We start from the raw sequence: 21,950 nt of genomic DNA, 5'->3' as shown, positions 1-21,950 counted from the left end.
TTCGACTACGCAGTTCTTTGCCCGGCGAAACATGACGTATAATAGTGTTTTGTCAACAGAGGGCGATTTGAATGTAAACATAGGTCACATCGTCTATAGGACTACCTTAGCAACCACCTTTAGCAGTATTTATAGATGTAGCTGCCAATTCTGATATGCCCTTAAATATACCTTAATTAGGTGTTATTGTTTAATTTTTTTTTTGCAGACCATGTGGTGTGTGAGGATGAATTCAAGTATGCTTTATTGGCCAACAACTGTCTGTGTCCTGCCACCTCAACATTCGTCACCCTACTCATACACACTTCAAGGGGACAGTAAGTACAGCCACGATATTCTGCCTTTTAATCTCATTTGTTGCCACTAGAAGTCTTCAGATAGTTATCAGATAATTGTTTTTAAACATCTAAATGTCAACACTATATGTAGGTCCCTTATTCACTGAGTTGAAGAAGAAGAAAAATGTACCAATCTGCTGAAAAATGTTCCAAGGCCCATCCAGCTGTACAGTTTTTGACATTTCACCGAGATAAAAAGCTCCTCTCCCTCTACATCTTTGGTTTAAACTTTAAGAACGCAAATCTCACCCCCTGAGTTTGCTTCAGGGTGTCCTGTGCTACTATAATTCAATCTAATCCTCTTGTTGATATTTGAAGTCTCAAAATTGAAGTTGTTAATTTCATAACAAACAAATTTGTGAAGATAACAATTTTATGATTTTCTGCTACCCAGGGAAGGCAGTGATTCCAATTCACAGTGGCAGCGTACATACGGACGATGTTCAGGCAACGAGGTGTACCACATCAAGCTTGGTGACAGTAGATTCTTTGGAGAGTATGAGAGCAAGAGCTTTACTTATGCATCATTCCACGCTCACAAAAAGTAAGTACATCATTATGCAAAGACCCAGTTGGTTGTGCTCCAGAACAAGTTTGTCTGTTAAAGCAGTACAAACCGGCTCTTCTCAGAGCCACCACTACTCACAAAGTAGATTTTACATAGTGTCACTACAAACCTAACTTAATATTTAGTTTGTTTCCACCATACATAGCCTGAAATCTTATCTTAAACTTGCCCACACACACAGCCCATCATAACTTAAGCGCTTCTCACACACTAAGTTTGTTATGTACATGTTTCAGATTCGGAGTGGCCCTTATAGGTATCCAGAAGACTGACGAGGGAGCCACCATCCAGCTCAATCCCGGCCCCCGTCACATCATGCGCAGTACAGACATCTGCTTCTACATGAACATTTCTAAGGAGGAGAACTCCGCCTTCATCTTACGCCATCCTCGTGAGGATCAACAAAAGGAGAAGACAGACAGCAGCAAGACGACGAATTATGTGCCGCCTGAGAACGGCGGGATGACCAAGGTTGAGAGTGCCATCGCTAGCGTAGGGACATTGGCACTGGAGTTACATCACATCGGTGGGAAACCAGGATCTCCTGCAGCATCAGCTACCACCAGTCCAGCCAAAGCAAGAGAGAGTTACATGTCCCCTGAAGGTAGAGAATCATCAGGTATTAATTAACACCTGTTTACTAAACACCTGTCATTTTGGTTTGTGGTAGTTAACGTACATCAATCATCTTATTTATGGCTGTGTCCAAAGAGAGGGGATATATTGGTTCAGAATTTATGCACCTGACCCAACCATCGTGGACAAGGACAGACGTCGTAACCTCACAATTTAGTCCATGAGTCGCCCTGCATAGACATGTTACGATTTTTACTTAAATCTTCTAGCTTTCCCTATAGCATAACCGGTCACAATAACCGGTCAGTGAAAATGTTGCTTCAAAATCTCTTGTTGTTTGAAATTCTTAGTTCTTTCTTGCTAAATTAAATAGCTTGTTATTTTCCTTCACCGTGTAAGGCTTACTTATTTGTGAACGTGTTTTCAGCTCAGAGTAGTTTGTGTAGTGGACCGTAGTGTAGTGTACAGTCTTTGTAAGTCCAGTTGTCCTTCCTCGTGAAACGTCTTTATATTTGTTTCTCTCCGTCTCAAACATCACATCTTCCTCCGCCTCCCTTTAGAGTACCCATATCTCCTTCGTTCCTCTCCACTCCATTCCCCCTCAGGTACCTCCCTGGAAATGATGGCAGGCACCTCCTCCATGGATCGCAACCACCTCATGCCCCCAGCGGGCGAGGACGGCGATAACGGCTTCCTGATGCCCGCTGCTGCCAACAGAGGGCGCCGGCCATCCATCATGCCAGTGTTGGAGATGATGTCATCGGATCCAGAGGATGAGCAGCCACGAGATGAGAAGTTGCTTCATGCTCAGAAGCAAGTTGATCTTGTTGACACTGAAGACGTACAACTGTGGGATGAGGAGGATCCGTAAGTACTTTTATTTCCTGATCCATTATTGGAGGTTTTATTTCTGGAGACACTTTAGAGGCAATGTTGCTCATGTTGTGGATAGTTAGGTTGTGACCAAATTGGTGGCTAATCAGAGGCTGTAGCGACCAATTTGGAAACAGTCATATTCTTCACGAAGGCCTGTCCCATGGAAAGTCCAGTTGATAAACCTTGAATTTATTTTTGCGCAAGCGTTTTTAATTTACCTGCAGTGCCCCCTTCCGGGTCCTCTCGCACTCTGTAGTGAGATCATTTTTAATTATTTTTATTGTTATCAAATTGTACGTATTTAATAATGAACAAGGTTACCCTAACCTCTGACCCTTTCACCTCCCCATACCCACAAAGACCAATACATTTTTAACGCAATATTTATTTAAGAGTATCAGTCACTGGTTGCAACCTATTTTCAGTTTTATTTCTCTTGAGATAGCATTTCCTGATTTTCTTTACAAACCCGTCCATTTTAATAACTGTATTTCCACACTAATCAACCAACTATTCTCCAGTCTCCACCGCTTTATATTTGCTTGACTGGGTAATAATTTTGGTTGAGTGTTTTCAGTAATTTGCTTTTTAAAAAATTGTATGACATTAACCAACAAATAGCTTTCTTTGATTTGAAACATTTTTGTTGCACAGTTAATACTATTAATGCTTTAAAAACTCATGCAAATATATTTTGTTAGTGTTATATTACCTTAATGTAAATAATTCTCTTAAAGATCACATAATACTTTGCATCGGATGAACATTGTTTTGTCCTGCATCATCACTTGGTGTGTAAATTGAATTTGGGCACTTGTCATTTGGGAGAAAAAAATAAACTTCCTCTTAAAGGGAGTGGACACTATTGGTAATTGTCAAAGACTAGCCTTCACAGTTAATGTATCTCAGCTTATGCATAAAATAACAAACCTGTGAAAATTTGAGCTCAATCGGTCATCGAAGTTGCGAGATAGTAATGAAAGAAAAATAACCCTTGTCACACGAAGTTGTGTGCGTTTAGATGGTTGATTCCGAAACCTCAAGTTCTAAATCTGGGGTCTAGAAATCAAATTCATGGAAAATTACTTCTTTCTCGAAAAACTATGGCACTTCAGAGGGAGCCGTTTCTCACAATGTTTATACTTCCAACCTCTCCCCATTACTCGTCACCAAGAAAGGTTTTATGTCAATAATTATTTTGAGTAATTACCAATAGTGTCCACTGCCTTTAATTTTGTGGCAGTTTCTAAATTTTAGAAAGCATGATTCCATCCACTGTCAGAATGGATTCTGTGGGAAATAAAATTTGTGGATTTTTTATGTTGATTTGTGTAATTCATAAACACGAAACCCGCATGAGAAAGTTGGGATTTTAGAAACTTCTGCTAAATTAAATATTCATATTTTCTGGGCTATTCCATTTTCTGTGCATACTTAATCAGCGACCAGCTGGCAGCTAGCATGAGTGGAGTCAGAATGTAAGGGTTTAACATTTTGCTTGAGGCACACACTACTAATCAGACATTTTGCATTTTGGATTGCTCTGTGTTCATTAATATTCATACATTCATATATTCCCCTTGGCTGTTCCATTTCCCATTCCCATGCATACCCATTTCCAGCCAAACCCTGGATGCCAGCATGATCCAAGCAAAAGCGTAAGGAGTTAATATCATCGCAATGTCACTTGTTTTTTATTCATATTTTTGGTAAGCTTGACCCTAAAGAAATGTGCCAGCCGCAAGTTTTCCAAATTTTGTTTTTCAAATTGGTGATTGACTGTAGAAACAGTTGAAAAGCATTTGTTTTAAAGGTCAAAATTTGCCATTTAGTTCTTTGTCTCGAATGCAAGACGTGACTAATGTTTCAATGGCTGGCACATTCTGGATGGGACCTAGACTGCTTTAGCAGATAAACATGTCAGTAACTGGGCTGGTAACCTATCAAAATTCACTTAAACATTTGTGCAAGATAACTTGAGAGCAAATTGAGGCACTTTTACTCTTCCAATGTGGTAAAAAATACCTTTTCCTCGCTTGAAGTAATTGGGATCAGAGTTGTATTGGATCTTATTGGATCATCCTTTTTGATATCTTGAAGTTAATGTCAGTTATTGCTGTTGGCAGCAGCCATGATTTTTCAGCAAAAGTCAAACCTTTCCAACTGTTTTAATGCTGCTCATGATAAGCCCAGTTACTTTCATTTTGTTGAATAACTAATGCTGAACACTGTATAACTGTTAAAATGTATCTAGCTAATGTTTGCGTCTGGTCAAGTATCATTGCATTATTTTACAGGCTTTTTTAACAACCCTTTCCTTATATACCTTCCCTTTGGGTTGTTGGGTAAAACAGGATTAGATAGAACAATTTTTGCAATAATTAAATAACATGAAGTATGCATGTAGCATGTATGCATTTTGCCAAATTCTTCCTCCAGCACAAACCGTGCTGAAATTTGACCGCAAGATCTTTTTATGTGACGGTTCCACCTTTGAGTTGTTTCCTGTAAACAACAATGACTAAAACAAGTATTACATTACAAGATACCAGACTATTTTGCCACCCAGCCTCTCTCTGGTTACATCAATTTGAATTGAAGAAATCAAAGTTGGCTGCAATAAGAGCAAATTCTTGCAACTTAGGTTATTTCTGACCCAAGATGTCAAATCAGTGTCATTTAAACATATTTTTAATAACAGTGTTTCCTGATTCATTGTCATCCATGCTCAATATTTGAAATAAAGACGCACACATTTTATTCCACTATGCACCAAACATCTTCACGTCCTATTGTTTACTCACCTTCTCTCACATTGAGCGCACATTTTGTTTTATCAAATATATTCACAGTCTTCACTGAAACAAAATTTTGTCTGTTTTCAAAATTTGTATTTGTTTTATTTCTAATGGCTCTTGTTGGTGTATTTAAGACTTAACATTTAGGCTAGAAATAAAATTGTCAGAAATTGCTTATGCCATGCTGTAGTGCACTGGTAGTTAATTTAATCTGTCTTTCAAAATTATTTCTAATTGACGCGTTAAAACCATGTCATACCATGCAAAACTTCAACTCATACGTAAACATCAAACATACATCACTAGTGTTACAACTTGATTCATTTTTTTTATCATAACTTAATATTGTCTTTGCTTTTATTTCTTGAATTCGACCTTGTTGACATTTTAATTAAAACGGATGTGACGTTATTGACTCAGGTGGACTAAAGGAACTCCGCCCTTCTTACCTTACATCGGTTACACCCCCGCCCTCTGCCACCTGCTCACCAAACCTAAACAGTTCTGCTGCTTGGAGCTGGATCAGGTAAACTATTTGTTTTCGCAAAAATAATATTTATTATTACTCGGTCAAATGGGAGTGCAATGTTCTAAAACAGAATGATATATCGATATATTGCTATAAAATGGCTCTTGACAAAAAAATCATGTGGCACTACTGTTACATTTTTGTTGCTAGAATTACCCTGAAGAGATGTTTTCCCAATTTCATGCAGAGTTTAACTTTCCTGTGATGACTTACGTGTAAGCCCAGTTCATACTTCCTGCGAATACTTCGAGCGGAGCGAAGTTTCATTGAGTCTCAAAAGGAAGTTGAGCGTGTATCGATTTTTCTGTGTCCATAATTCGCTTGGCATTCGCATTTGCAGAAAGTATGAACCGGTTTTAAATGAATTGCAAACAAACTGGTCAAACTTTCACACTGAGTTGTCTTGAAACACAATTTTGCACATCAGTGCTTATGCCCTTTCTCCAGTAATTTATCTAAGCTTAAAAAGTTTGTTTGCCAGACAATATTTCACTTTTAAATTTTATTTTGTATTGTTTTATCTTTCCAGCCGTGTGAACACTGCAGCTACCGACATGCAGCGGAGTATAACTGGCCAAATAATAACATTATCATCGCTGCGGAGTATGCTGCATTAGCTATGATCAACTTTGTAGTACCATTGAGGGCTCACTGGCGACCCAAACACACCCTCAAGCCAATTGTTGTACTTCTAGAAAAGAGGTAACAATCTTCTCGTATTTTGGGCAATGTTTTTGCCGAGGTTGTGGTCGTTCGTTTAGACGTTTCATGCAGACATATTGTGATAGAAGGCCTACTTAGTGATGTTTTGACAATCTATTGATGATACCCAAGCCTACATCCATATGAACTGTAAAAGGGGTAACCCTGATTCAGCCCTAGGAGTTGGTGGCAACGGCCTCTGGGAAAAAATAATTGTAGCCCAAACAAATCTTTTTTTGAAGCAGGCAAGTGATTAATTAGGATTTTTACTGATTCTGGATTTTTCATTGATCTCTAGACTTTCTTTAAGAGGCAAACTTGCAATCACAGAGATAGATTCAACCCTTGAAGTGACCAATCCTTCAGATGTCTATTTGAAATGATGTAGAGAATCTATCAACCTCTACCTTGTGAATTTTTCGTTGCAACTCTATAGGCCTTATTGGTTGGTAGAGCACCGGCATTTTAATTTGGAGGTCGTTGGTTCAAATCCCGCTTTCCTATATTTGTCCTTGTTCAATCCCAAATCACAATAAATGGAGTTAATTTGATTGTACATTTACAGTCAGTCGTGTAATGACACTCAGTTGATATTAATTTGATAAACATACATACAATTTCAACTTTGATATTATTGTTAATATCATTGTGTACCTTTCCTGTCTTTCAGGCCAGATTCTTCATTCTTGGACTGCATCTTATCCTTCCCCATGGTCTACTACATGATTGGAACAATTGAAAAGTAAGTCAATAAAAAACTTCCATCAACAATTATTTTTGAGCTGACTGCTAGAAGAGAAGGACACATTGAATAATTTGATTTATTTATTTGGTTGCCTATAGTTACGATGATGTCTTGAGGGCTGGTATCCTTCAAGCTGATACAGTGGTCGTTGTTGACAAGGAGAGTTCCAAACTAGCGGATGAAGACTACATGGCCGACGCTAATCAAATTGTTGCTGTACAAACACTCTTCAAGTAAGTGACAACCTAGAGGTGAATTGCACAAGGAACTTAGATTTGTCTACAGATACACAGGGCCAAATTTCATAGCGCTGCTAAGCACAAAAATCTGCTAAGCATGAAATTTCTTTCTTGATAAACAAGATTACCATCAAAATTTCCACATGATTTTCAGGATAAGCAAACAACAGCTAAGAACGGTAACAAGCAATATGCAACAAATGTAAACTTGGTTGGTAATCCTGTTTTTTTTATCAAGGAAGAGATGTCATGCTTAGCAAATTTTTGTGCTTAGCAGCGCTATGAAATTGGGCCTAGGTGTCTCAAAGTGTTATGTCACAATACGTATCACTACGGTAACACTGAGAACTTATCTTAAGATGAATCTTAGCGCTTCGTAAAATCAACCCCAGTTCTATAAAGCTGTGCCTAAACTCATACGTAAAGCATAAAATGTTGCCTAAATTATGTTGCTGAGCAGACTTGAGCAGGATTCCAGTAATAGATGGCTCATCTGACATGGTAGTTTGGCCGGTAACCTTATTCTGGTACGCATTAATTTGTTGTGCTTAGCTGTTTTTGTGCTTAAGCAGCTCTACGAAATCAGGTCCAAATATTACTTAGCACGATTGTGTTTATATCAGTAGAAAAAGATGCAATAGTTTCTGATGATTTTCTTCAAGGTTGTTCCCACATGTGAGCATCATCACCGAGCTAACACATCCATCAAACATGAGATTCATGCAGTTTAGAGCAAAGGACACCTACGCACTCAAAATGGCCGACAAACAAAAGGTAAACTAGATTCGTCTCACGCCCTAATACCAACAAGAATTGTACAAGAAAACAGGGAAAAAGTCACATTATAAAATCTCCTGGGTCAAATTTTTTTTTTTAAAGCAAATGCGAACTTTTGATTTTTTTGCGAACCGTGACACAAAAAAACGCTTTGCTTTTGCTTTTCTGTGAAGCATGAACCAGCCTTTATTCTGCTGTCAACGAACATGAAAACAGAATGTGCAAAATTGGCCTTTGAACAAAAAGTTCTGTTGTGTAAGAATATGTGCTTCACACTAAGAGTGGTCAAACAAGTTGGTCACTAGCAACGGTTGTTTGTGTTAAAACATTTAAGTAACGAGTTGATTAACATTATTGTTATTTTCTGATTACAGATTGAGAAACAGAAGGGTTCTAATATTGCCTACATGTTCAGATTGCCTTTCTCTGCTGGCAATGTGTTCAGTGCAAGCATGTTGGATACACTACTCTATCAGGTAAGTCTACTAATCACCCAGGAGTAAAAGGGTACCTGCAGTGGTCATTTGACACAATCTTTCTTTAGTTTGTTTTACCAAACTCAATCTTGAGCCTTTTCTTTTGACTATGAGCCATTTTATCTATCTGCCTACCTATCATTTATAACAACAATTTGTGAATAAATCCAGCTTAAAAAAAAAAAATTAAAAATCAAATTGCTCCAAAAAATATTGTGAATAATCGCTGAGTACAGATGCAGAATTGTTATTATTATATGAATTAATTGTTAATCTTTTCTGTCATTCAGTCATATGTAAAGAGTTACATGATCAGTTTCACCCGTCTGCTCCTGGGGTTGGACCAAGCTCCTGGCTCAGGGTACCTCTGTGAGCTGAGAATAATAGCCGAGGACATGTGGATTCGAACCTACGGCCGCCTCTACCAAAAACTCTGCTCTACCACGCATGAAATACCCATTGGTGTTTACAGGACACACAGCCACGCCGATAACAAGTCAGAGGTATGGAACATTGACATTTGTATAAGTGTTGGGAAATGTAGTGTTTTAAGTGTGCACTCACATTGGAAGTCAGAGCTATTTAACTTTAAGGAGTAAAGTTGTTTTTCTTTTCCTTTTCTTCTTGCTTTGTTAATGGTAGAGCGCCATAGAAATGCTTACTATTATTGTGGTTTGTTGTTTTCTATAGTTGTCTGTGACCATAGAAGATGACGATAATTCTTCCTTGGGTCAGTCTGATGAGAGGAAAGAGATCGCCAGCATCATCAGAATGAAGATGAAGAAAATAGACCTCCCCCCAGAAGAATATGGTAAGAAATAAATAAGAACGAATATTTGTTATTTAAAGGAACACGTTGCCTTGGATCGGTCGAGTTGGTCTTTGAAAAGCGTTCTATAACCGTTTGTTATAAAATCGGTATGGTTAGAAAGATGTTGTAAAAGTAGAATACAATGATCTACACAAATATGCCTCAAAATTGCGTGGTTTTCGTGTTACCTCGTCGACAAACACGGTCGGCCATTTATGGGGGTCAAAAACTTGACTCCCATAAATGGCCGACCGTGTTAGTCCGCGGTGTAAAATGAAAACCGTACAATGTTGAGTGCTACTTGTGTGGATCATTGTATTCTACTTTTAAAACATCTTTCTAACCATATGCATTTCATAACAAACGGTTTCAAACGCTTTTCATAGACCAACTCGTCCGATCCAAGGCAACGTGTTCCTTTAACACAAAAAAATTACTTAATTTAAAGATGCTAGGTCAGATGTTTTGCCTGTGTGGCCCTAAAAATTAGATATAATATAGGCCCCTATGTATATATTTGTTTTAGATTCTTACACATAATTTGTTCATACTTTGAAGAACCAGACTATGCGCTTTGCAAATTAGACCACCAAAATTTTGGTTGATTGTTTAAGATGTTTGCTTGGCATTACCTTGGTATCATTCTTGGACTAATCAGATGACATAAACTCCCTGCGATGTTTGTGACTGAGCTTTCTTATTTAAAATAATCATTTTATCATGAGTATACAGTGCTAACACACATCGGTGTATGGGTAAAAACCAAATTTAATATTTTTTATCCCCATGCAAATTTAACATCTATAATAATCATTTTGTTTATTCTGCTCCCCCATACAGACAGTGAAGTAAGCGATAAGAGACACAAACTATCCTACGTCTTGATCAACCCCAGCTTTGATCTCAAACTAGAGATGGATGATATCATGTAAGTAGAAATACAAGATTTAGTGGGATTTGAAACACTGGGGGTAAACTGGCTGCTACTACTCTGCATGCAGCTACTACTCTGAATTGATAAGGTGGGAAAAAATTGTTTTCCTTTTTCTCCTGAGCGACCGACCAACCCTTGTTTACATCAAAATTTGTATTATTATTATTTATTTATTTTTTTTTTTTTTTCCCCTTACATTTTTTTTTCTCTTCAAAATTTTCATTCAAATTCTTTTAAAAAATTGTCAAAAACAATTTGAAATAGGAATGAACTATATATTGATTATAAAGCAGTATACCAACCCACAAATGTGCAATGGGTCAGTATGGAGCAATGTTTGATTATTCCCCTCTTATTCTACCCCAGCTTCATCATCAAGCCTGCAGGAGGTCCTAAGACACCGTCCCCGATGCCACCACGCCGTAAATTCAGCAGCCGAAGAAAGCCAAGGAAGGCTGAGCCTAGGGTAGAACCACAGGGAAGCAACGTCGACACCAAGCTATAAGCAAGTCGCTGCAGACAAGGTGATAAAATCTTGACGAATTTATCATGTCCAAGATCTGACGAATGGTCCATCAACTTAAAGAAACTTTTGTAGGAAGACTCGACTCGGAGAGCCTACGATGAGATTTTCTAGGGTGATTAGGAGGAAAGGTCGTCAAAAAAGGGATTTGGTACTGCCATTGAAGAATAAATGGAAATGTTTAGTAGCTGAAAGAATTCCGGTTGGCAACACATCAGAAGGTTGAGTAATGATAATTATTATTCACTATGTAGGACTGTATTTACTGGCAAAAGAAAAATGTTCCAGGGAAATCAACTTGAATTAAGTTGAATAAAGATGGAGAACGAGACAGGCTGGCGTTTTGGATCTGGTTGATTTTACACACATGTAAGGTAAAATAGATATGATGTTGAAATGGTCAGAAGGACAAGAAGGTAGCTGACATTCACTGGGACAAGAACTGGAATGTTCCAAAGCTAAAACGAGATCCTCAAACGAGGGCCACGGTCAGTACTTTCTGACATGTTTGATTATTTGTATTGTGTTGACCACATTGTACACACTAGTCAGCGCATATGCCGTGATACCCTAAGCTGGACCATGCCACATGTCCTAGAGGGGGTTTCGATCAACAGGGTCATTGATCTGGTTAGGAGGGGCAGAAAATGTAACTCTGCTAAAATCCTTTGTGTACAAAATTGGTACACCAATTGTCACTGGTGTAACTAAGTTATAAAACTTATTTATACAAGTAAATAAACAACAAATTGGACAACCCTTGGAAGCGTGTGCTGAGAACATAACTTTGGTTATGTTGAGACCTAAGAAGTACCGAGTCTGAGGGTCAAAATGTTAGAACCATGTTCGAGATGAACTGGTCGGTTGTTGCACGCTTTCTGCACCTTGCTCAAAGTGTATAATGATAAATAATAACAATGGCTGAAGCACTGTGATATGATGATAACGTGTCGACTAGTATTAGGACAGGGCTGGTCCTTGATAGAGTAGACGTAGGAAACCATAGATGCATAAAAAAAACACTATTTTTTGTTTATTACCTCACGAGGCACAATTACCTATATCTCTTGTGGAAGAGATTTCCTATAAAAAATTCATTTTTTTTTAAATTCATTTTTTAAAAACAATATCAAGCACAACACATGTAAAGCACAAACTAAAGAAAGTCTTGTATAGAAATCTACGTGGTTTTGGACCAGTCAAAATGATTTTAAATGAGAGCGATCTTACAGTTGGAAGAAAACTTTCCCTGTACTGCCATAAAAACATATAGAAAGGCTGATTTGTGATAGAGAATTAGCTACCAGCTGCAGCTGTTTTTTGTTTTGGTTTTTTTTCTTTTAAAGTGCAATGAATTTGTTTTACTTTGAGGAGAATTTTTGTCATAACACTTGCCATGTTTAAAGTTCTCCCTACTTTTCACAAGTTAAGAACAAATTGAATCGGAATTACAAGTACAATGTGATTTGTGTGAAGCATAGGCGTTAGGAACCCCCAGTGGTTTCACAAAACCACTTTGAAACCTCTCTTTAGCCAGACATCAGTCTCTGCTGGTCTGCAACACCTTGTAATTGTTACTTGACTATCTCTTGCCAAATTAAGCTTCAAAGTTTTTAACAGACAATACAAAATTTAAACGCTTCTACCATTTGATTTGACTGTACTGACAATATCAACCTTGTTTTAAGTACCAGTTGACAATGGAGTTGGTGTTTCGTTTACATTAACTTGATTGTGTCGAAACACAAATCATTGAAGACAAAACTTTGCCCTCTATTAAAACAAATAATCTTGCCCATTTATGTGAAACATTTCAATTATTATTAATGCAACTGATTATTTATTTTATTTGTATGTGCAATGCAAGTTGAGTTTCCCTGTTCACCAAATTTTGTAAAATAATATTTTTTGTTTTATATTTTAAAAAATCACTCACATCATTGCATGGTGGCCCTCGATTTTGTGCAAATTATTTGCAATGCAAATTTAGTCTGTCAATCAAAGATATTTTTATTGCAGTCATTTCTGTTGTATATAGCAGCTCAATTTTTTTTTATGTTTTAATGCAAGTTTCTCCAATCCACCAATTCTTTCATTTGGATTTTGAGTAGCTCATATTGGCAATGCTATAAAATACTTTGCCCAAAACTGTAAATTTTCTAAAACGTGTTTTTCAATGCAAAAGCATCTTTTGACTACAATATGTGTGATCATGATCATAAAATCACTTATTGTGTCCGTTTCTTAGAGATGCCACTTCTTGCCACTAAGTGTTGGAAAAGTATTACAAAGATGTTTAAATTGCATTGCTCATAGAACTTGTATTTTATGGTTATAGACTATATATATTAACGTGTGGGTTATGGTCTCAAAGGTTTACTGTAAGACTGGGTCGTTCATTTGGTGTTTGATATGTGACAGGGTGTGTGCCCTCCTCCCATTGTGTTTCATTGTGTGCCGAGAATCTAAGGAAATCTTTGGAGAATGTCAGTGGGGGACACTTCTGTTACCAGAGGGGAAGAACACGGAGGAATCACTCTGCCACATATCCGCATGGTTTAATCATTGAAAAAATAGAAGTATGTTTTTTTTTATTCAGTAATGGGTTTTTTGGGTGTGGGGTGGAAGATAAGAGTTGAAGACCTAACTAAAGACGAACACCTTGAGTGACTTTCTTTACCATTATATGCACCTGTCACTATAAGTACAACTTCACACCAAGTAGCCCCCTCAGAGGAATTTGAATTCAATTTAATCAATGTACTTTATAATAAGCCAAACCTTGTAACATATTTTAAGGATTGGGATCAATTACTAAAAAGTTTAGACAGTGAAAGTTGGTGTGTTTGGGGATGGGGGTGCTTCTTGAGTCTTGATGTTATCACTGGTGTCTTACTCACTTATCATCCTTCCTAACCACTATTCATTTGTTATATCTGTGGTGGGCTGGTACCACGCTACCTTCCACCTGTTGTCGTTGTATATATAACTAAGTATTCCAGTGTATGGAATGCACTAATATACCCAAATCCAAAGGATTATAAATATATATATATATTTCAAGTGAGTAATCAGTGGATTTTCTATTTAATGATATTTCAAAAAGGTGCACAATTTTAGTGTGAAATAATATCACTGTTTATTGAGATGGAAGTGTGTTTCAATTCAATTCTCAATAATATAATCCTCATTTGAGTTCTAATCTAATATGTAGGTCGTGGCTACATTCTGAAATGTGAATTCTTCTCCATGCTTTAGGTATCTCTGTTCGGTTCCCTGAATTACGTTATGTAGTAATAGTGCTGATAGTTATACACCAAAAGGGACCAGCCTGTTTTTTGTGATTTTTGATGCATGGGTTTATATGGACAAAATTCAAAATCGCTGCCCAATGATAGATGGAAATATTTTATAGCAACGTCTCGTCTCAGAGACGAGGAATTTAAAAGAAAAAACGAATCATGTGGTGAGGGAAGTAACAAAAGGTTTTACATATTTTCAAATTTGTTTTGTATTTCAGTATTTTCACGAGAATCAAATTTAAGATCTGATAATTTCATAACCAGCACATCATTTATTAATACCTTGACTTTCTTTAACTCGCTTATTTTAAGAAGTTATTTTTTTAGCAACAATCGAAGAAGACAGACAACATCTGAAGAAGACAACTTACTCTAAACCCATCGCCATGTTCTATTCAGACAACAATGATTACTGTTATTGAGTGTATATCTTTACATGTAACTGTATGAAGTGTGAATATTCAGATTGTTTAAGTGTTAATCAAATATTTACAGGTAAATATAAAGAAAGGTCTTTCAAACTTCAAAGAGAGGATACAAACTACATATTTCACCCCAGTTTTATAATCTGTATGTAAATCCAGTTTTATTAGTTATATTTACTTTCAAATCAACGCTAATAGCTTTTGTTGTCTGCAAATGAAGAAAAACACAGATTTTTGTGCATTTGTCTGCAGTGTGATGTTTTGAATAGTACTTTAAGAAGCCTTCTGTTTTTCCATCATTTTTGTATGTCAATTTTGTTTTTTGTATTTTATGCACCGGGAGCATAATTTTTAACAGATACATGCACTTTATGAAGTGATCATTGTTATTCTTGTACGTGTTTAATAAATGATTTTATGTGTATGTAAAAAGGGGTTGATATTTTTCAGGCCAAACAAAATTTTTAAGATGTACAATTGACACGTTTCATGTACTACTACAAATGGTTGTATAAAAGGTAACTTTAATCTGGTTATTTGTTATGTATGGAGTTCGACTTGATGTGTTTTGATATGACACCAAGCCTGTAATTACACAATTGTTATGGGGGCAATGGTGGCCCTGGACTTGGTGTCCCTTAAATAGTTTCCAAGAGACTCTAGATGTGCCCTTTGCAAAATGAAAATGGCTTTATAGCCCTCTAAAAGATGAAATTCCAGGACTGTCATACCACAAAAATGGAAACAAACTAGCTTGTTATAAAGTGTTGGGGATGGTGGGCTTGGTGGATAGTGACTGGAGCAGACTCAAAAAAGTGTTCTTCTAAATGTAAAAGACTTTGAACAGTGTCAGCCATCTTGGTCCTGTCCTATTTAAACCAATGTAGCTAAACCGAGGCTGGGTGGGAAAATAGTCTGGCTCTCTTTTGGATAAACTGATATTCAGTATGCAAGATTGGTTCTAGGTACCAGGGACAAGACAAAGATATGCTGAATATCTCTAAGGTATTTTGACAGAGACTTGGTTTATACGTGTAAACACTCGCAGCCAATTTTTGGAAAATGCTGCACTTGTAACAATTGTGTGAATGATAATGAAGACACTCATCGTCATTTACTTGTTTGTCTTTTAGAGGAAAGTATGTTTTTAATACACGATCTGTACAACACAAATCAAAACTACATAATTGTTTTCATGTGTCTTTCTTATAGGGCAATGCCGCACCAGACTCTTTTCCCAGGCACTTTAAAGGCAACCAACTTCACTGCATGCAAAAGGAACACATTTGGAGTGAGAACTTTTTAAAAGGTGCAAAAGAATTGGCATAAGTGATAAAAATTGCTAGACTTATCCCCCTTTAAAAAAAAATATTACCCAAATTTGATGAATGCTTTGCCTAAAATTGTAATACAATTTATTTAAAAAAAAAATGAAAAATCACAATTGGTAAGTCTTGCATTTTAATCCAAAAAAATGGTAAAAAAAACCTAAAAATCAAAATAAATCCAGCAATTTTATCAATTTTTGTCAAATTGGCCTACTGAAAGAAATCACAAGGGGTTTGAGTCCTACATTTTTAAAACATTTGAGAAATAAAAAATACCATTTTTTCTTTGCAAGGACGGTTCTTTTTCTATATGCAAATTATACATAGGTGTGTGATCTAGCCTGAATATTCTGACGTCACACTTCGAGGCTCATAAATTACGTAAGGACTGGGAACGAGTCTAGTGTGATCACTTGAGCGCCCTCAAGAAAGAAAATGGCTGACCCCCGGAAATGTTTGTTTACTCGGCAATTCTTTTACACTTTATGTGTAATTCATCGGCCAAGATCTCTTCAAACACAAGGTGAGTTGACATTTATACATATACCTTCTGGTGAAGACCTCTTCTCGTGAATGTGATGATTTAAAAGAGTCGAAATTAACAATTTATGGGTTTTTGTAGGTTGGCTGGCGGTCATTTTGAACACACGTGTATCCGCTATAGCTCAGGTTGGACTCTCGTTCGATGGTTGCATGCAATGCCTTGGCACCGACTGGGCGTCCTACCAGGGCTAGTTATATGGTGGCTTGCCTCGATTTGTACTTTATATCCATCCCTTACATATGTTTGAAAGGCAATTGCAGATAAAACAATATAATTTAATCTCTAGTAGTAAATTATTATACTTTTTAATGCGGGAATTAACAGCAACACTGGGTTAAGATTCTTTGGGTTTCTTAAGTTTGTAGTTGTATGCCCCACATTTGGATTGGCGGTCCAAGGAACATCATGGCGAGTTCAGCTCAATGCCCTGTAATTTTTACTGTGTGAGGGCGCTCTCAAAACATATCGTTGTCACTTCCAGGGTAATTTCATTCAACACAACAAAATGTATTGAAGACAGGAACACGATACCACCCCAGGCATCATATCCATGGACAATAAATTTTTTAAAGGAACCTTTATAAATATAACCTCTTTCAATGTAAAACTGCGGCGCACAGAAGTGACAGAAGTGCCAAATTGATAAAACTGTGCACACGAATCGCCTATACTCCTGGAAGTGATACAAATATTATTGATAGCACCCTCACGCAGTCCAAACTGCGGGGATGGGGTTCATTTTTCAACGTATAGGCTAGTGGTATGTTTTGGAAAAATGATGATTAAATAAGATACTTTAGCTGTCACTATAGCCACCTGCTCTAGCATGGTAAGATTTTGATTTGCTCTTAATAATAATAATAATAATGTGTATTATGGCTTTTGCACTGTATACTATACTCTTAGCCCACTTAGTTGAGCTGTTAATGGCTCTCTTTTATTATAGTTTTAACATCGGTCTCAGCGACTGTGATGAGACTGATGGAAGAAAAGAGAGCCATTAACAGAAGTCGGACAACTCGTCCATTGGACAACTCGACGGTTGAGACAGCTCGAGCGTTTGGACAACTCAGCGGTTCAGACAACTCGACTTTGAGACAACTCGACAAATGGCCGAGACAAGTCGACAGTTGAACGATCGACTTGTCACTGACATGTTTACTCAATTTTCATGTAAATAAACCCTAACCCTTACCCTATTCCCCCCACCTTTCCCGGCCCTGTAGGCGCCCGTGCCAAGGCCCCCATCACTGCCATCCGGCCGTCGACTTGTCTACAGTAGGTCCTAAGTAGAGTTGTCTGACAAAAAAACATCTGTCAAGTTGTCTGAACAGTTGAGCGGTCTCAACCTTCGAGTTGTCTGAAAGGTCGAGTTGTCCGACAGACGAGTTGTCTGAACTCCCCATTAACAGCTCAACAAGGTGGGTTAACTTTACTCTGTGCTTTCCCTGAAACCTGTGAGAAAAACTCTTAAAGCCATATTTAGACTGGATTTCAACTCACTGCCTTTGCCAAGATACCATTCTCATTTTCAAAATATGATGTGCTTGAGTTCTTCAAACAAACTTAATTGTTCACAAAGATATTTTTTATTTTGAAAGTTTAGACAAAGTTTAACTTTGAAGTTTGTTTGTTTGACTGTTTTGCAGAGAGCCTTCTATCTCAAACAGATTTAACCTTCAAGACGTGTCCAAGACTTGCCTGAGATATTGGAGCTGCACTCCCCTTTGTATGTATTTGTGCAAGTTACGCAATCATAATTAGTGTGAAATAATTTAACCAATGTCAAATTACATTATTCATGTAATCTTACGATAATTCGGAAATAATTTGACCATTGCTGGATTACATTATGTAATCTTACAATAGTCAAAATATTTCTCATTAATTATGATGACATAACTTGCAATTATTTGTTATAATGTACTTGATTTGTTTATTGTCACTGCAGAAGGTCTGCCTAGTAAGGTAAGCGGGATAAGCAGTTTAAACACACTGGACACCTTTGGTAACTGTCAAAGACCAGTGTTCTCACTTTGTGTATCTCAACATACGCACAAAGTAACAAAGTTGTAAGAATTTGAACTTAATTGGGAGTCGAAGTTGCGAGATAATAATGGAAGAAAAAATACCGTTGTCACACTAAATTGTGTGCTTTCAGATGCTTGATTTCATGACCTCAATATCTAATTCTGAGGTCTCATAATCAAATTCAAATATTTAAGTGAGAAATTATTTCTTTCTCAAAAACTATACTTCAACTTTTCAAATTTTGACGACAAAGACACAAGGCTAGCCTTGTGGACTTTTCAAATTTTTTACAAAAGTCACAAGGCTATATAGCCTTGTGAAGTCACAAGGCTATATAGCCTTGTGAACTTTTCAAATTTTTCACAAAAGGCACAAGGCCTTGTGAACTTTTCAAATATTTACAAAAAAGTCACAAGGCTATAGCCTTATGAACTTTTAAAATTTTGACGAAAAAGTCGCAAGGCTATAGCCTTGTGAACTTTTCAAATTTTGACGAAAAAGTCGCAAGGCTATAGCCTTGTGAACTTTTCAAATTTTTCAAAAAAGACACAAGGCTATAGCCTTGTGAACTTTTCAAATTTTTCACAAAAGTCACAAGGCCATAGCCTTGTGAACTTTTCAAATTTTGACGACAAAGACACAAGCCTTGTGAACTTTTCAAATTTTTCACAAAAGTCACAAGGCTATAGCCTTGTGATCTTTTCAAATTTTGTCAAAAAAGTCACAAGGCTATAGCCTTGTGAACTTTTCAAATTTTAACGAAAAAGTCGCAAGGCTATAGCCTTGTGAACTTTTCAAATTTTGATGACAAAGACACTTGTGAACTTTACAAATTTTGACGTGAACTTTTCAAATTTTGTCAAAAAAGTCGCAAGGCTATAGCCTTGTGAACTTTTCAAATTTTAACGAAAAAGTCGCAAGGCTATAGCCTTGTGAACTTTTCAAATTTTGATGACAAAGACACTTGTGAACTTTACAAATTTTGACGTGAACTTTTCAAATTTTGTCAAAAAAGTCGCAAGGCTATAGCCTTGTGAACTTTTCAAATTTTGACTAAAAAATCACAAGGATATAGCCTTGTGAACTTTTCAAATTTTGACGACAAAGTCACAAGGCTATAGCCTTGTGAACTTTTCAAATTTTGACGACAAAGTCACAAGGCTATAGCCTTGTGAACTTTTCAAATATTGACGAAAAAGTCATAAGGCTATAGCCTTGTGAACTTTTCAAATTTTCACGAAAAAGTCGCCTTGTGAACTTTTCAAATTGTTCACAAAAGACACAAGGCTATAGCCTTGTGAACTTTTCAAATTTTTCACAAAAGTCACAAGGCTATAGCCTTGTGAACTTTTCAAATTTTTACGAGGCTATAGCCTTGTAAACTTTTCAAATTTTGTCGAAAAAGTCACAAGGCTATAGCCTTGTGAACTTTTCAAATTTTTCAGCCTTATGAACTTTTCAAATTTTTCAAAAAAGACACAAGGCTATAGCCTTGTGAACTTTTCAAATTTTTCACAAAAGTCACAAGGCCATAGCCTTGTGAACTTTTCAAATTTTGACGACAAAGACACAAGCCTTGTGAACTTTTCAAATTTTTCACAAGAGTCACAAGGCTATAGCCTTGTGATCTTTTCAAATTTTGTCAAAAAAGTCACAAGGCTATAGCCTTGTGAACTTTTCAAATTTTAACGAAAAAGTCGCAAGGCTATAGCCTTGTGAACTTTTCAAATTTTGATGACAAAGACACTTGTGAACTTTACAAATTTTGGCGTGAACTTTTCAAATTTTGTCAAAAAAGTCGCAAAAGTATAGCCTTGTGAACTTTTCAAATTTTGACTAAAAAATTGCAAGGATATAGCCTTGTGAACTTTTCAAATTTTGACGACAAAGTCACAAGGCTATAGCCTTGTGAACTTTTCAAATTTTGACGACAAAGTCACAAGGCTATAGCCTTGTGAACTTTTCAAATATTGACGAAAAAGTCATAAGGCTATAGCCTTTTGAACTTTTCAAATTTTTCACAAAAGTCACAAGGCTATAGCCTTGCGAACTTTTCAAATATTTACAAAAAAGTCACAAGGCTATAGCCTTGTGAACTTTTCAAATTTTCACGAAAAAGTCGCCTTGTGAACTTTTCAAATTGTTCACAAAAGACACAAGGCTATAGCCTTGTGAACTTTTCAAATTTTTCACAAAAGTCACAAGGCTATAGCCTTGTGAACTTTTCAAATTTTTCACAAAAGTCACAAGGCTATAGCCTTGTGAACTTTTCAAATATTTACAAAAAAGTCACAAGGCTATAGCCTTGTGAACTTTTCAAATTTTGACGAAAAAGTCACAAGGCTATAGCCTTATGAACTTTTCAAATTTTGACGAAAAAGTCGCAAGGCTATAGCCTTGTGAACTTTTCAAATTTTGACGAAAAAGTCGCAAGGCTATAGCCTTGTGAACTTTTCAAATTTTGACGAAAAAGTCGCAAGGCTATAGCCTTGTGAACTTTTCAAATTTTGACTAAAAAATCACAAGGATATAGCCTTGTGAACTTTTCAAATTTTGACGACAAAGTCACAAGGCTATAGCCTTGTGAACTTTTCAAATTTTGACGACAAAGTCACAAGGCTATAGCCTTGTGAACTTTTCAAATATTGACGAAAAAGTCATAAGGCTATAGCCTTTTGAACTTTTCAAATTTTTCACAAAAGTCACAAGGCTATAGCCTTGCGAACTTTTCAAATATTTACAAAAAAGTCACAAGGCTATAGCCTTGTGAACTTTTCAAATTTTCACGAAAAAGTCGCCTTGTGAACTTTTCAAATTGTTCACAAAAGACACAAGGCTATAGCCTTGTGAACTTTTCAAATTTTTCACAAAAGTCACAAGGCTATAGCCTTGTGAACTTTTCAAATTTTTACGAGGCTATAGCCTTGTAAACTTTTCAAATTTTGTCGAAAAAGTCACAAGGCTATAGCCTTGTGAACTTTTCAAATTTTTCAGCCTTATGAACTTTTCAAATTTTTCAAAAAAGACACAAGGCTATAGCCTTGTGAACTTTTCAAATTTTTCACAAAAGTCACAAGGCCATAGCCTTGTGAACTTTTCAAATTTTGACGACAAAGACACAAGCCTTGTGAACTTTTCAAATTTTTCACAAAAGTCACAAGGCTATAGCCTTGTGATCTTTTCAAATTTTGTCAAAAAAGTCACAAGGCTATAGCCTTGTGAACTTTTCAAATTTTAACGAAAAAGTCGCAAGGCTATAGCCTTGTGAACTTTTCAAATTTTGATGACAAAGACACTTGTGAACTTTACAAATTTTGGCGTGAACTTTTCAAATTTTGTCAAAAAAGTCGCAAGGCTATAGCCTTGTGAACTTTTCAAATTTTGACTAAAAAATTGCAAGGATATAGCCTTGTGAACTTTTCAAATTT

The 21,950-nt window shown here is 36.6% G+C and overlaps 1 protein-coding gene across 10 annotated transcripts in view; it reads left to right on the top strand.

Annotated features, from left to right (window-relative positions):
- LOC139948016 (potassium channel subfamily T member 2-like) overlaps window positions 1–15,949 on the top strand; it is an 87,840-nt gene extending 71,891 nt beyond the window's left edge. For 5 of the 10 annotated variants that reach the window (XM_071945978.1, XM_071945973.1, XM_071945975.1 and 2 more), the window contains 15 exons: window positions 209–317; window positions 733–882; window positions 1,143–1,525; window positions 2,043–2,349; window positions 3,801–3,836; window positions 5,577–5,682; window positions 6,215–6,387; window positions 7,058–7,129; window positions 7,231–7,365; window positions 8,034–8,145; window positions 8,523–8,624; window positions 8,915–9,127; window positions 9,315–9,435; window positions 10,276–10,363; window positions 10,736–15,949. In XM_071945978.1, the coding sequence (XP_071802079.1) occupies window positions 209–317; window positions 733–882; window positions 1,143–1,525; window positions 2,043–2,349; window positions 3,801–3,836; window positions 5,577–5,682; window positions 6,215–6,387; window positions 7,058–7,129; window positions 7,231–7,365; window positions 8,034–8,145; window positions 8,523–8,624; window positions 8,915–9,127; window positions 9,315–9,435; window positions 10,276–10,363; window positions 10,736–10,874 (2,246 nt within the window). In that variant the 3' untranslated portion in view covers window positions 10,875–15,949. Of the gene's footprint in view, window positions 1–208; window positions 318–732; window positions 883–1,142; window positions 1,526–2,042; window positions 2,350–3,800; window positions 3,837–3,980; window positions 4,017–5,576; window positions 5,683–6,214; window positions 6,388–7,057; window positions 7,130–7,230; window positions 7,366–8,033; window positions 8,146–8,522; window positions 8,625–8,914; window positions 9,128–9,314; window positions 9,436–10,275; window positions 10,364–10,735 lie in introns of all 10 variants that reach the window. The other 5 variants (XM_071945979.1, XM_071945977.1, XM_071945974.1 and 2 more) reach the window with 4 other exon arrangements.
- The last annotated feature ends 6,001 nt before the right edge of the window (window positions 15,950–21,950 follow it).

The sequence above is a fragment of the Asterias amurensis genome, chromosome 15, assembly GCF_032118995.1.
Source record: "Asterias amurensis chromosome 15, ASM3211899v1".
In the NCBI taxonomy this organism is placed as follows: Eukaryota; Metazoa; Echinodermata; class Asteroidea; order Forcipulatida; family Asteriidae; genus Asterias; species Asterias amurensis.
The sequence above is the reverse complement of the archived record's forward strand: the minus strand, read 5'-3'. Positions and strand labels throughout refer to the sequence as shown.